Source organism: Ranitomeya imitator, chromosome 3, assembly GCF_032444005.1.
Source record: "Ranitomeya imitator isolate aRanImi1 chromosome 3, aRanImi1.pri, whole genome shotgun sequence".
In the NCBI taxonomy this organism is placed as follows: Eukaryota; Metazoa; Chordata; class Amphibia; order Anura; family Dendrobatidae; genus Ranitomeya; species Ranitomeya imitator.
The window spans coordinates 453,578,529-453,591,469 of record NC_091284.1 but is presented as its reverse complement, the minus strand read 5'-3'; the positions used below and the strand labels follow the sequence as shown (position 1 = coordinate 453,591,469).

General features: G+C 43.6%; 1 protein-coding gene across 2 annotated transcripts in view; it reads left to right on the top strand.

Annotated features, from left to right (window-relative positions):
* The window catches only part of RFFL (ring finger and FYVE like domain containing E3 ubiquitin protein ligase), a 152,827-nt gene that overhangs the window by 93,728 nt on the left and 46,158 nt on the right, over positions 1–12,941 (top strand). The window contains exons 2-3 of one of the 2 annotated variants that reach the window (XM_069757394.1): positions 8,204–8,379; positions 12,180–12,509. In XM_069757394.1, the coding sequence (XP_069613495.1) occupies positions 8,212–8,379; positions 12,180–12,509 (498 nt within the window). In that variant the 5' untranslated portion in view covers positions 8,204–8,211. Of the gene's footprint in view, positions 1–8,200; positions 8,380–12,179; positions 12,510–12,941 lie in introns of both variants that reach the window. The other variant, XM_069757393.1, reaches the window with a different exon arrangement.

The following is a 12,941-nucleotide window of genomic DNA, read 5'->3' as shown; positions in this document are numbered from 1 at the left end:
TTGGTCACGCCTGGCCGGTCGCGAATAATCCGCGACAGACGCAGTCCGGCAGCAAATAGATGCGGGATTTGAACCACGCTTCACTGATTGGTCGCGCCCGGCCAGCCGATTCCTTGCATTATTCTAAAATCTTCATAAATAAACTACATACATATTCTAGAATACCCGATGCGTTAGAATCAGGCCACCATCTAGTAATAATAATATTTATTTATATAGCGCCAACATATTCCGCAGCGCTTTACATTTTAACAGTTTCAAACACAACAGTCATAAGTAACAATGTTAACAATACAATAATTAAAGCAAAATAAGACAACCCTGCTCGTGAGAGCTTACAATCTACAATGAGGTGGGGGAGATACGAAGTACAGGTGTATTTACAATCATGCATTTACAATGATGGTCCAGCCATCTTCAGGGGGTGGGGGATAGAAGGAAGTAGTGAATGGGCTATACACACAAACATAAAATGACTTTGATTAGGGAATGTGATTGGCCGCTCTGAACAAATGTGTTTTGAGGGAGTGCCTAAAACTATGCAAATTGTGGATGGTCTTAATATCTTGAGGTAGAGCATTCCAGAGGATTGGTGCAGCATGGGAGAAGTCTTGGAGTTGGGAGTGGGAGGTACGGATTAGTGCAGAGGCTAGTCGAAACTCGTTTGCAGAGCGCAGTGGTCTTTTAGGCTGATAGACCAAAATGAGGGAGGAGATGTAAGGGGGTGCTACACTGTGGAGAGCTTTGAGGGTGAGAACAAGTACTGTATTGTATCCTGTAATGAATGGGCAGCCAGTATAATGACTGGCGAAGAGCGGAGGCGTCCGAGTACCGATTGGCTAGATGGACAACCCTGGCTGCTGCATTAAGGATTGACTGGAGAGGGGAAAGTCGAGTAAGGGGGAGGCCAATTAATAGAGCATTGCAGTAATCCAGTGGATCAGGGCGACAGTGAGGGTTTTTGTTGTTTCCTTAGTGAGAAAAGGGCGGATTCTAGAGATGTTTTTTAGGCGTAAGCGGCAAGAGCGGGCAAGAGATTGTATATGGGATGTGAAGGAGAGATCGGAGTCAAACATAACACCCAGACAGCGCGCCTGCTGCCGGGGTGTTATTATGGTGCCGCCCACAGAAAGGGAAATGTCAGATTTAGGGAGGATGGTAGATAGCGAGAGCAGAACAAGTTCAGTTTTGGAGAGCTTGAGTCTCAGAGAGCGGACATGATGTTGGAGACTGCGGACAGTCACTGGCGTTCTGTAGTACAGCGGGGATGATACTGAAAGCCAAATCTGGTACTGAAAGCCAAATCTGCTGATGGTCTGTCCAATTGGGGCCTTGTAGAGCGAGAAGATAAGGGGGCCAAGGACTGAGCCCTGAGGTACCCTGACAGTGAGAGGAAGAGGAGACAAAGTGGAGCCAGGGAACGGAACACTGAAGGAGCGTCAGAAAGATGGGTTGAGAAGGTTGAGAAGAATGAGCAGAGAGTGGTCACCGTTAGATTTTGCTGTCAGGTCATTGGTCACTTTTGATGAGTGCAGTTTCTGTCGAATATAGGGGGCGGAAGCCGGACTGTGAAGGCTCTAGGAGGGAGTGAGGGGAGAGGTAATGGGTAAGGCGGGAGTAGACTAGGCGCTCCAAGAGTTTAGAGATGAGGGGGAGGTTGGAGACCGGTCTTTAGTTATTTGTGCAGGTTGGGTCGAGGGCGGGTTTCTTTAATAGTGGAGTAGTGATAGTGTTTGAAGGAAGATGGGGAAAATTCCTGAGGAGAGGGAGAGATTAAAGATTGTAGTTAGGTGAGTTGTGACGACTGGAGAGAGAGACTGGAGGAGATGAGAGGGAATGGGGTCAGTAGTGCATGTAGTCAGATGAGAAGAAGAAAGGAGCTTGGAGACTTCTTCTGTGATGGGATCGAATGTGGAGAGTGAGCCAGGGGAAATGCAGGGAGGGATGGGAGTCACTGCACTTGTTGGCTGGAAGCGGTTTTCCTGACAAATATTGTCTATTTTCTCTATAACGTGGGAGGCCATGTCATCAGCACAAATGTCTGAGATGGGGGCTTTTGCTTTGGGCCTAAGGAGGGAGTGAAAGGTGTCAAAAAGTTTCTTGGGGTTGTTGAATAGTGAGATCAGGGTGTGGTGTAGGTCTGTTTGGCGAGGTGAAGAGCAGAGTTATAGGTTCTTAACATAAATTTGAAGTGGATGAAGTCTTCAGTTGTGCGAGTTTTCCTCCATAAGCGTTCAGCACTTCTAGAGCATCGCTGGAGAAGTCGAGTTTGAGATGTGAGCCAGGGCTATTTTACTCTGTGTTTGGAGGTTCTGAGGGTGAGGGGCACAACTTGGTCCAGTGTGCTTCTAAGAGTGTCATTGTAGTGATGTACAGCAAGATCAGGACAGAAAAAAGTGGAGATTGGGGACAGTGAGTGTAAGGAGTCTGAAAGTGTATGAGTTAATGGTGTGTAGATTTCTGAATGTGTAGTAGGTAGGAGTGTGCTGGTGTGGGCGAGGGATTGTGAGTGCGAAGGAGAGAATGCTGTGGTCTGAGAGGGGAAGCAGTGAGTTATCTAGGTGGGAGACTGAGCAGAGATGGGCGAAGACCAGGTCAAGGGTGTTACCGTCTTTGTGTGTTTCAGAGGTTGAGAGCTGTGAGAGGCTGAGAGAAGTGGTTAGTGATAGAGGCTGGGATGCAGATGTGGAAGTGGGACTGTTAATGGGGATGTTGAAGTCTCCCAGGATAAGGGTTGGGAGTTCTGAGGACATGAAGTGCGGCAACCAGGCTGAGAAATGGACCAAGAAGTGGGTGGGTGAGCCTGGGGGCCGATATATGACCGCTACTCTGAGGGGGAGGAGATGAAAAAGCCTGATGGTGTGGACCTCAAAAGAAGGGAATGAGAGTGATGGAACTGGGGGGATGACCTGGACAGGAGTATGCCAAATGGGAGAATTGTAAGCCACCATGAGAAATGGCAGCAGGGAAGACAGTGTCAGAGTCCTGGATTCAGGTTTGTGAGGGCCAACAGATTTAGTGAGTTGTTCAGAAAGTAGTTGCAGGAAAGGAAGCTTGTTACATACTGACCATGGATTCCAAAGGGCACAATTGAACGAGAGAGATGAGGGAGTGCAAGTAATATTAATAAGGTTACAATGGTTTTGATATGAGGTAGGGTAGTGGTTGAGGTTGTGGGATGGTGGACCGGGGTTTGGGGAGATGTCCCCCTAAATCAGTAGGAGCAGGAAGATAAAAAGCAAGACATTTTTTAAATTGTACGAAGATTTTTTTTGTGCAGTGTGTTTGGGCAAGATGGACTGAAAGAGCTGTACATGGGAGAGGGAAGTATAGAGGGGCTGATGTATATGAGTCGTGATGAAGGGGGGATTGGGCGGTGAATTTGGATGGCAAGGGAATATAGGAGGATAGGAATAAAGCACATGGATAGAAGGGAGAGCAGAGTGTGGGTTACCTGACTTCTGCCCTGACTGTCATGGAATAGCTGCCCTTTAGCTTGATGCTTAGCTAATGTGATGCTTTGCTGAATGCATGCGACCCCACACATGCGTGCACCCCTAAGAATGAATCTAAATGTATAGGTCCCCAGTACAGGGAGAGGAGAGCGGGATTATGGGAGCTGGTTAGTTATAAATTAACGACAGCTGCTCAACACATCCTGGTGTGGATAGATGATAAAAGACGCAGTCCTGATTACATCTCTATACTATAGCACCTCTCCTGGAATAAACCTCTACAGAGATCCCCCCCCTCTGGAGCTACAACAATAAGTACTGGGAACCATGTAACTGATGAATTTTAGCAAAGGAGTTGAATTGACATGATTACCATTCAGGCTGCTTGCTGACATTGAATGGAGTACAAAGACATGCAAGGTAGTTCAGTTCAGGGGTTGAATGACATGATTACCATTCAGGGTACATAACTACTGCACGATGCGTAGCGTTAAACAGCCACCAGAGAGCTTGCTGGTTTGCAGACAGATCATAGACTGCCATTGTTCCCGGCAGCACAAGTTCTATTTACACTGGACAATGTTCTGCCAAGAACAGTGATTTTTCTGTGCAGCCCAAAAGATAATTTCACCCAACGAACAAGCGTTTTTCTCATTTGATTGTCGACCTGTTTAGACTGCAGAATTTCTATGAGCTCTTCTAGAAGCTCGTTCACCATAATCTTGCAATATAAATTCCCCGTCAGTGAGGTGGACATCAACCTTTGTGCTTCACATCCCGTGTATGTAACGTCTCTATGTATTTACTGAGCTTTTCCAGTACGTCACTTCTGCTATCAGCTGAAGGCCTCTTCCTGTTTCTTAGACTTATGACCATGACCAGGCTGTTTTGTAACTTGGCAAACTGTGCCTTGTCACTGTGACTTGAATGTCACCTGGCTTTGTCTTTTGTCATACCCTATGTTATATCATATGTAACCCTATGTTATATCATATGTATTAGTTTGGTTACACTTGTGCTCCTGTGAGATTGGCACCTTGGTATTGGAGCGGGTGTACAAGCATTGACCATACAAACAATTTAGTAGTTTCTGAATCATTTGGAGAGAAGATTACAATAATTTTAACTTAGGAAGACTGAGGCAATTAGCTCAGCTCCGAGCCACAGAGCTCACTGATTGGCTGCAGCGCTGTCAATGTAACATGAATGCTGCAGACAATAACAGGAAAGATATATATCTTGGTACCGTGTTAGCCAGTGGATAGAAAAATAGCCCTGATTCAAAAAGGTCTTTGTGGTGACCAAGGTGTTCATCCCTATCCATTGGGTTGGGACATATACGATTGTATCTGATGGCTTGGCTGTAGACAATAGAGTTTTTTATGTGTTTTGGATGGAAACTGTCCCATTTAAGGTATGTTGGACGGTCGATTGGCTTCTGATACAGGGATGTCTCTATTTTATTGTTCTGCAGCTTAATGATGGTGTCCAAATAGTAAATTTCAGTGCAGGAGTAGTTGAGTGTCAAGTTGATGGTAGGATGAAATTGATTAACTGTTCATGGAACGTCTTCAGCTGCGGATCAGACTCCGTCCAGATGATTAAAATATCATCAATGTAGCGGTAGTACGCCAGAGGCCTGATGGGACATGAGGACAAAAAGTCGCTTTCAAGCTTGGCCATGATGAGATTTGCATACTGTGGGGCCATTTTACTTCCCATTGCTGTGCCAGTCTCCTGTAGATAGATCTTCTTGTCAAATTCAAAGTAATTGTGGGTGAGGATGAATTTTATAAGTTTCACCACAGAATTTGCATCAGTCCCTGCATTTTCCAGGAAGAATTTGCAGGCATTTAATCCATCCTGGTGTGGGATACTGCAGTACAAAGATTCCACTTCCATGGTGGCCAGGATGGTTCCTTCTGGTAGAGGACCTGTTGCTGATAGTTTATTCAATGGGTCAGTTGTGTCCTGAATGAAGCTGGGTGTATCCTTTACCAGGGGTTTAAGAATACCCTCTACCCATCCAGATACCTGCTCAGTGAGTGTGCCCACACATGAAATACCAGAGAATAACAGACACCAGTGGCATTATCTGAGACACAGTGCTGCACCCAGGTAGCTTGAATAAAGCACCGTTTGGGTATGTGCACACGTTCAGGATTTCTTGCAGAAATTTCCTGACAAAAACGGACATTTCTGCCAGAAATCCGCATGCGGTTTTTGCGAGTTTTTTTTCACTTTGTTTTTCTGGAGCTTCCCCAATGCATTAAATAGCGGGAAAAGCGCAAAAATCTGCAAAATTAATGAACATGCTGCTTTTTTTTTTTTAATCGCAATGCTTTTTTTTTCGCGGGAAAAAAAACGCATCATGTGCACAAAAATTGCAGAATGCATTCTAAATGATAGGATGCATATCTGTTTTTTCTGCGTTTTTATCGCGAAAAATCCTGAACGTGTGCACATAGCCTTTCTGTGTTTTTTTGTTTCTGTTTATTTAAAGTAGTATGTGCCTGGAGATGGGGCTTTTCAATACCAGAAAACCCCTTTAATGATGATCCTGATATTTTTGTACCTCCAGTGATTTTTTGCGGACTTTCCAAACCATAACTCGTTAAAGGGGTTGTCCGCTACTGAACAACACCTTATCAAAGAAAAAATCTGTACAAAATTTCAGCCTTGTATCCCCTCCCATTGTTCATCTGCTTGGACAAAATTGCTTAGGCTGCAGAGGTAATATGACATTTTTGTTATGTCAGAGGATTAGTGAGGAGACACAGAACTGAGAGCTTGTTCCGAAGGTAAATATATAATTTTTTTCTTACACTGGCGTCATTAATAACACATCCCCTTTAAATGTACAGTGGCATGTAAGCGTTTGGGCACCCCTGGTTAAAATTACTGTAATGGTGAACAGTTAAGCAAGTTGAAGATGAAATACTCTCTAAAAGGCCTAAAGATAAAGATGACACATTGCCTTTATATTTTAGGCTAAAAATATGTATACCGGTATATATTTTCATCTCCTACATTTTAAAAATTAGAAAAAAAAATGGGTTGATGCAAAAGTTTGGGCACCCTGTATGGTTAGTACCTAGTAGCACCCCATTTTGAAAGTATCACAGCTTGTAAACACTTTTTTTTATAGCAATACAAGTCTTTAAATTCTTGTTTGAGGGATTTTCATCCATTCTTCCTTGGAAAAGAAAGTCTTCTAGTTCTGTGAGATTCCTGGGTTGACCTGTATGCACTGTTACTTTGAGATCTAGCCACAGATTTTCAATGATATTCAGATCAGGAGACTATGAGGGCCATTGTAAAATCTTGTGGATTGTGAATTTTGATGTGTGTTTTGGGATCATTATCCATTTGTAGAAGCCATCTGTTTGCATCAAGAATTTGTTGAAATTTCATTGAATCCATTCTTCCCTCTACCTGTGAAATGTTTACTGTTCCATTGGCTGCAACACAACCCCAAAGAATGAGTCATCTGCCGCCATGCCTAATGGTTGGCAATATGTTCCTTTCCTGTAATTATCTTGTGGCCAAATAGTTCTATTTTAACATCTTTGGTCCACAGTACTTGTCTCCAAAGTGCATCAGGCTTGTTTAAATATTCTTTTGCATACTTTCGATGTTGCATTTTACGGTTAGAATGCAGAAGAGGCTTTCCTCTGATGACTCTTCCATGAAGCCCATATTTGTACAGGTGTCTCTGAACTTTAAAACAATGTTCCATAACTCCAGAGTCTGCTAATTCTTTCTGAAGGTCTTTTGCAGTCAAGTGGGGGTTCTGATTTGCCTCTCTAGTAATCCTATGAGCAGCTCTCGCTGAAATTTTGCTTGGTCTTCCAGACTTTATCTTAAAAATGGTGTTTGGAAAAGAGAAATGTTTTACAAAGGGATGGGAATAGGATCTAAATGAAGGGAAGATGTATGGGTAATCTTTAAACTTTAAGAATAAACTAGACAGTTTATTGTTAACGTTCTAAGCTAACACTGAGTAAGCGAGGTACAATGGGATATTTCTGCTCTAAAGCTTTGCTTGTAAAGATAGCTTATAAAAACTGTAACCGAGACAGTAACCCAGGAGAAGACACCTAGAGAGGACATGAGGACCTCCTCCGAATGAGGCTTTTCCACAGAGTTTTGGAACAGTTTTTGTTTTTCTTCTGATCCCCTTCGTTCCAAAATTATACCCTTTGTTAATAATGGTGCAAATTTTCCATCCAGCCATCTCCGTGTATACCGCTCTGATCACAACCATGTTTTGATTGGTCCGACAAAAAGCAAACACCCACATAAGTTCTGTGGTATACTCCCAGTTGGTTGCACCATTATAAGTAGGGCATAACTTTGGAATGGAGGGGCACAGAGGAACAAGAAAAGCTGTTCCAGAATCAGTGGAGAAGCACCCTACGGAGGAGGTCCTCAGTGTTAACTAAAAAATATTGAAAGCCCCTTTTTTTTCTAGTTTAAGCAGAATGATCTTATATGCTCATACTGTAAACGGTAGCGCATTCACCTGTATGTTGACCTTCAAACACTTATTTGTTGTGTCACTTGTAGTATATCACAAGGAATATTTTCCCCCTTTAAAGAGGAGAAACTTTGGGGATTTCTGTTAGGGACAGTCTTGCCATAGAACTGTTTCCGTATTTGTAATAAAACTGGTTCTATCCTTGCCCTGTTAGTGTGCGCTCGCTTTCTTAGCCGTGCTCTCAAGCTTTCATTTTGCTTTCTAGCAGGTGTGATTATGTGGGCAGCTTGCTGTAACTGGTTCTGCATCGATGCTGAGGCTGAAGGGGTCTCCCAGAATGCAAGAACACCGGATCACCCCAATGAAAACATCAGAACATCATCTCCAGTGTCAGAAACTACCTGTGCAGCTTGTGGTATCAGGATGCAAAGCACCAGTCGAAAAGTAAGCACTTCCATATCCTGTATTTATTAATGCTCAATGTACAGGCTGGGTAGAACTCGGGTGTACGGAAACGGGTCACTCTGATTCAGGCAAGAGGGCCATTTGTTAGAGGAGCCCTGCATGTATGCTAACCAAAGGGTGTCCAACTGGTGAACCCTCGAGAGGTCATGATTTCAAGAGCCAACACTTTTACTGTCGGACAAATACAAATTCTACAATCAAATTGTTCCACTCATGGACACCTTCATTCAATTTTTAAAACTACGTTGTCATACATGTCGCTTATATCTACATGTAGATACGTGCACATCAGAATGTAGAAACAAAATATGTCCAAATTCTCTGCAATCCAGATGTCAATAAACATCCGAGTTTAGTAGCTAGCAAATGTTGTAATTAGATGCAGGAGGTGATTACTTTGGAAACTGATCTTTTCAGTCCTCTATTAGAACCCTCTACTCCCTAAAGGGAATATGTCAGTAAGAGCAAACCCCCAAACTGCATATATTGGCTGACAAGTCTTTGAAATCTAAATCCAATGACACCTTTTCTATCTCCTATCTGTTGCTGCATTCCAGAGAAATCATTTCTTTAATGCATATGCAATTGAGGCTAGAAGTTCTTTGGGCATGTTAGAGCACTTCCAGAGCCTCTGCCTAGCACCAACCTGCTTTAGCCTCTGCCTCTCGAGGTTCTGCTTAGCACCAACCTGCTTAGCTTCTGCCTCCTCTTACCCTCTTTATTTTGATTGAAAGTTCACTGTCTGCTTTCCTGACATCACACAGCGATCAGTCAAGCCAAAGAGGCTAGTTCTGGGCAGGAAAACAGCCTCAGAAGGGAAAGGCTCTGGAAGTGCTCTGTCACACTCAGAGCACTTAATGCCTCATTTGCATATTAAGTAAAAAACACTGATTTCTTGGGAATGACCCAACAAATAGAAAATTGTCAGTGGAGTTTCATTGACCCGAATGCCCATATATATGGTTTAGGGCAGTATTTCCTAAACTCCTGTCCTCACGAACCCCAACAGGTCATGCTTTCAGGATTTCCATAGTGCTGCACAAGTGAGAGAACTCCTGATACTTCCATCACCTGTGCAATACTAAGGAAATCCTGAAAACATGACCTATTGGGGTCCGTGAGGACTGGAGTTTGGGAAACCCTGATTTAGGGGTTGATCTTACTGTCACTCTCTCTGAGTAATATTCAGGGGGATACATCCTCTCTGATTGGTGGAGTTTGTGTTGGCATGCAGGTCCTGTACTCTTTACATCCGAACCAAGCCCACTCTTACAACAAGGCCTAACTTGGAATATTATGCCTATCATAGGTAGGTATCATTTACACACAAAGGATTCTGGGATTGAACATGCCATTACTGAAACTTTAGCCCTATATTCTAAGCACAGTAAGCTTTAATGACAAGTCAGTGTCCATGAAAGGAAAACAAATTGTTCCTGAAATGCTAAAATGCCATAATTATGCCACTACAGCAGTTACATGATGTGGTCTTAAAGGGGTTGTCCACTACAACCCCTGATTGATCAATTCAATCAATAAAAACAATGGATACTTTGCTCCCACAATAGCACTCTTCCTGCAGTGTCGGTGCGGCAAGTCCCAGCAGGTGACCTGACATTCTTACTGTATGTTGCGTGTGCACTGCAGCCTTTACTATACTGTCAGCGGAGCTCCGCCCTGACGGAACAGTGATGAACTGCAGCTAAACAGGGGCTGCTGATTGGCTGAGGTGGACATGTGACACATCTGGGAACGGCGCTGCTGAGGGAGGGGGAGTATTCATTGTTTTTGGGGATCCTGAATTGATGAATCTGGGGTTGTCCAGTAGTGGACAGTGCCTTTTTAATAGATGATTAATTATTACGGAGACATGTAAATAGAGATGTAGTGGGACACCAGAACACTAAGAGTGAGGAAACACTAAGGAATTCTACCGGAAAGTATTTTAAGACATTATTTCTATATTCCAAGGAAACCTTTTAAAAATTGGATGATGGGTCATTAAGAGGTGCACATTTATGCCAGTATTTTTTTATTTTTTATTTTGTGAAATCTTCTCTCCATGGATAGAAATTGCTAATAAACCTGACTGTTAGACAGATTAATTGTATTAGACCATGTTCACACCATCCTTTTTTTAATGCGGAACCGCCACGATTTTCCCGCTGCGGGTCCGCAGCTGTTTTCCATGCAGGGTACATTACAATGTACCCTATGGAAAACAGTAACTGCTGTGCCCACATTGCGGAAAATCGCGAAAAAAGCCGCGCTGAATAGCTGCGGTAAAAAAGAAGGACCATGTCACTTCTTTTTGCGGAACTGCAGCGGTTCTGCACCCATAGACCTCCATTGTGAGGTCAAACCCGCAGTAAAACCCGCAGATGAAAAAAATATCTGCGGGTTTTCTGCGGTTTGTGGTGCAGAACCGCTGCAGTGTGGCTGCCCCCCCGTGCCCCAATCCCACCCCCCCATGCTCCGATGCCACCCCCCCGTGCTCCGACGCCCCCCCGTGCCCTCATCTCCCCCCCTTATACTTACCCGGCCTCCCGGTGTCCGTCCGGCCGTCTTCTCCCTGGGCGCCGCCATCTTGCAAAATGGCGGGCGCATGCGCAGTGCGCCCGCCGAATCTGCCGGCCGGCAGATTCGTTCCAAAGTGCATTTTGATCACTGAGATAGGTTATATCTCAGTGATCAAAATAAAAATTTTTTTTTTTTTTTTCTCCACTAAGGTTTGAATAGGGGTAGGGTTAGGGGTAGGGGTAGGGTTAGGGTATTTTCAGCCATTTTAACCCTAAAAAACTTCCTAGAAAACACACAGACTCTGCATAGAAAACTGCATAAAAAAACGCACTAAAAACGCATAAAAAAACGCATCAAAAAACGCATAAAAAAAAGCACCAAAAAAAGGACCTGCGTTTTCTGCCAAGAGCTGCGGTTTTTAGTGCAGAAAAAACAGCAGGGAAATCAGGAACGTGTGAACATGGCCTTATTATGTTTTGCTTATATAGTGCCATTGCTCTACGCAGCACTTTACAGACGTTATCATCACTGTCCTCATTGGGGATCACTATCTATATTTTTTATCACATGTCTTTGGAGTGTGGGAGGAAACCCGTACAAACTCCTTGCAGATGTTGTCCTTGGTGGGATTTGAGCCCAGGACCCCAGCGCTGCAAGGCTGCAGTGCTAACCACTGAGCCACCATGCTGCTTTTAGTAATTTAACTTTAATTATTTTATTAATGAATACAGGACACAGGCCCCTATATGGTAAATCTGGAAATTGTATTTATGGCTCAAATAATAATGATTGTTACTTCATTCTACTCTGTTTATTCTAGGACTCCGTCCCCCATACATTTACTTACTGTATCTTGGCCTGGCTAAACAAAAACCCTTTGTCCCCTGAAAATAAAATCTATGTGAAAACAATTGTCTGTGCTGTATGCCTGGGTCTACAGCGTTCTCCACAGAAACACGTCTTTGTTGGTTTTGTGATCTGCTGACCCAAGTAGTCGCTCCGACCATGCATTGTTCAGACAAAGTGATGTCACTGTAACACTCGGATTACCGTTGTGCGTCCTCAGCCTTGTTAAACAGTGCATGGTGTCGGCTTGTAGCTGGTAATTGTGTGGAGTTTCACATGCTTTGTTGGAACAATATCCTAGTAAAGTCGCTCCATACAATGAGACCGCCCGAATGTATTGCTCTTCTCACGTCTGCCCCATATTGCACCAGCTTCTAAATATATGGTTAATTTTCCTCTAATGTCTTCTTTAGATCCCGTGCTTGGATTGTAGGAATAACTTCTGCACCACGTGTGTAGCACAGTTACACGACGGCCTCTGTGAGCTGTGCCGGAGGATACGCTCCACTTCTTTCACCCGAGAAGAGTTACTCAAACTCAAAGTAAAGGATCTTCGGGACTATTTATCGATGAGAGATGTTCCCACAGACTTGTGCCGGGAGAAAGAAGACCTGGTGCAGCTTGTATTGACTCTAAGGCCTGCTTCCTATCCAGACGTGACGAATATTCCATCATTTCCATCCAATCAGAACAGCCAAATGACGGGTTCAACGGAAATGCAGACAAATCAAGACATTCCAATAGTAAGTGGTAAAAGTGCTTGATGTGCTCCCAAGACCCTGGTTTGGTCACCACAATGGATTCCATTATGCCTCGCGGCCATAGTGCATACGTGAACGCTACGCTGTATCGCAGTCCTCATTCAGATGTTTTTCTTATATGTTGTGTTCTCTCTGTGATTTTCATGGATGGAACATGTACCCATTACAAACTATGGAGTTCATATCTCCATGGGTTTTTTTTTTTCAGACCGAATGCCTGCAAAAATCTCAGAGACATGTCCGTTCTTGATCAAAATTACACATACAAGTCTGTGTCCGTGACTGCGCATGTGGTCACCCGTGTGCTGTCTGCTTTTAATATTGGATAGAAAAAAACCCCCAAAAGTATGAACTGGGATATTATTATTATTATTATTATTTATTATTATAGCGCCATTTATTCCATGGCGCTTT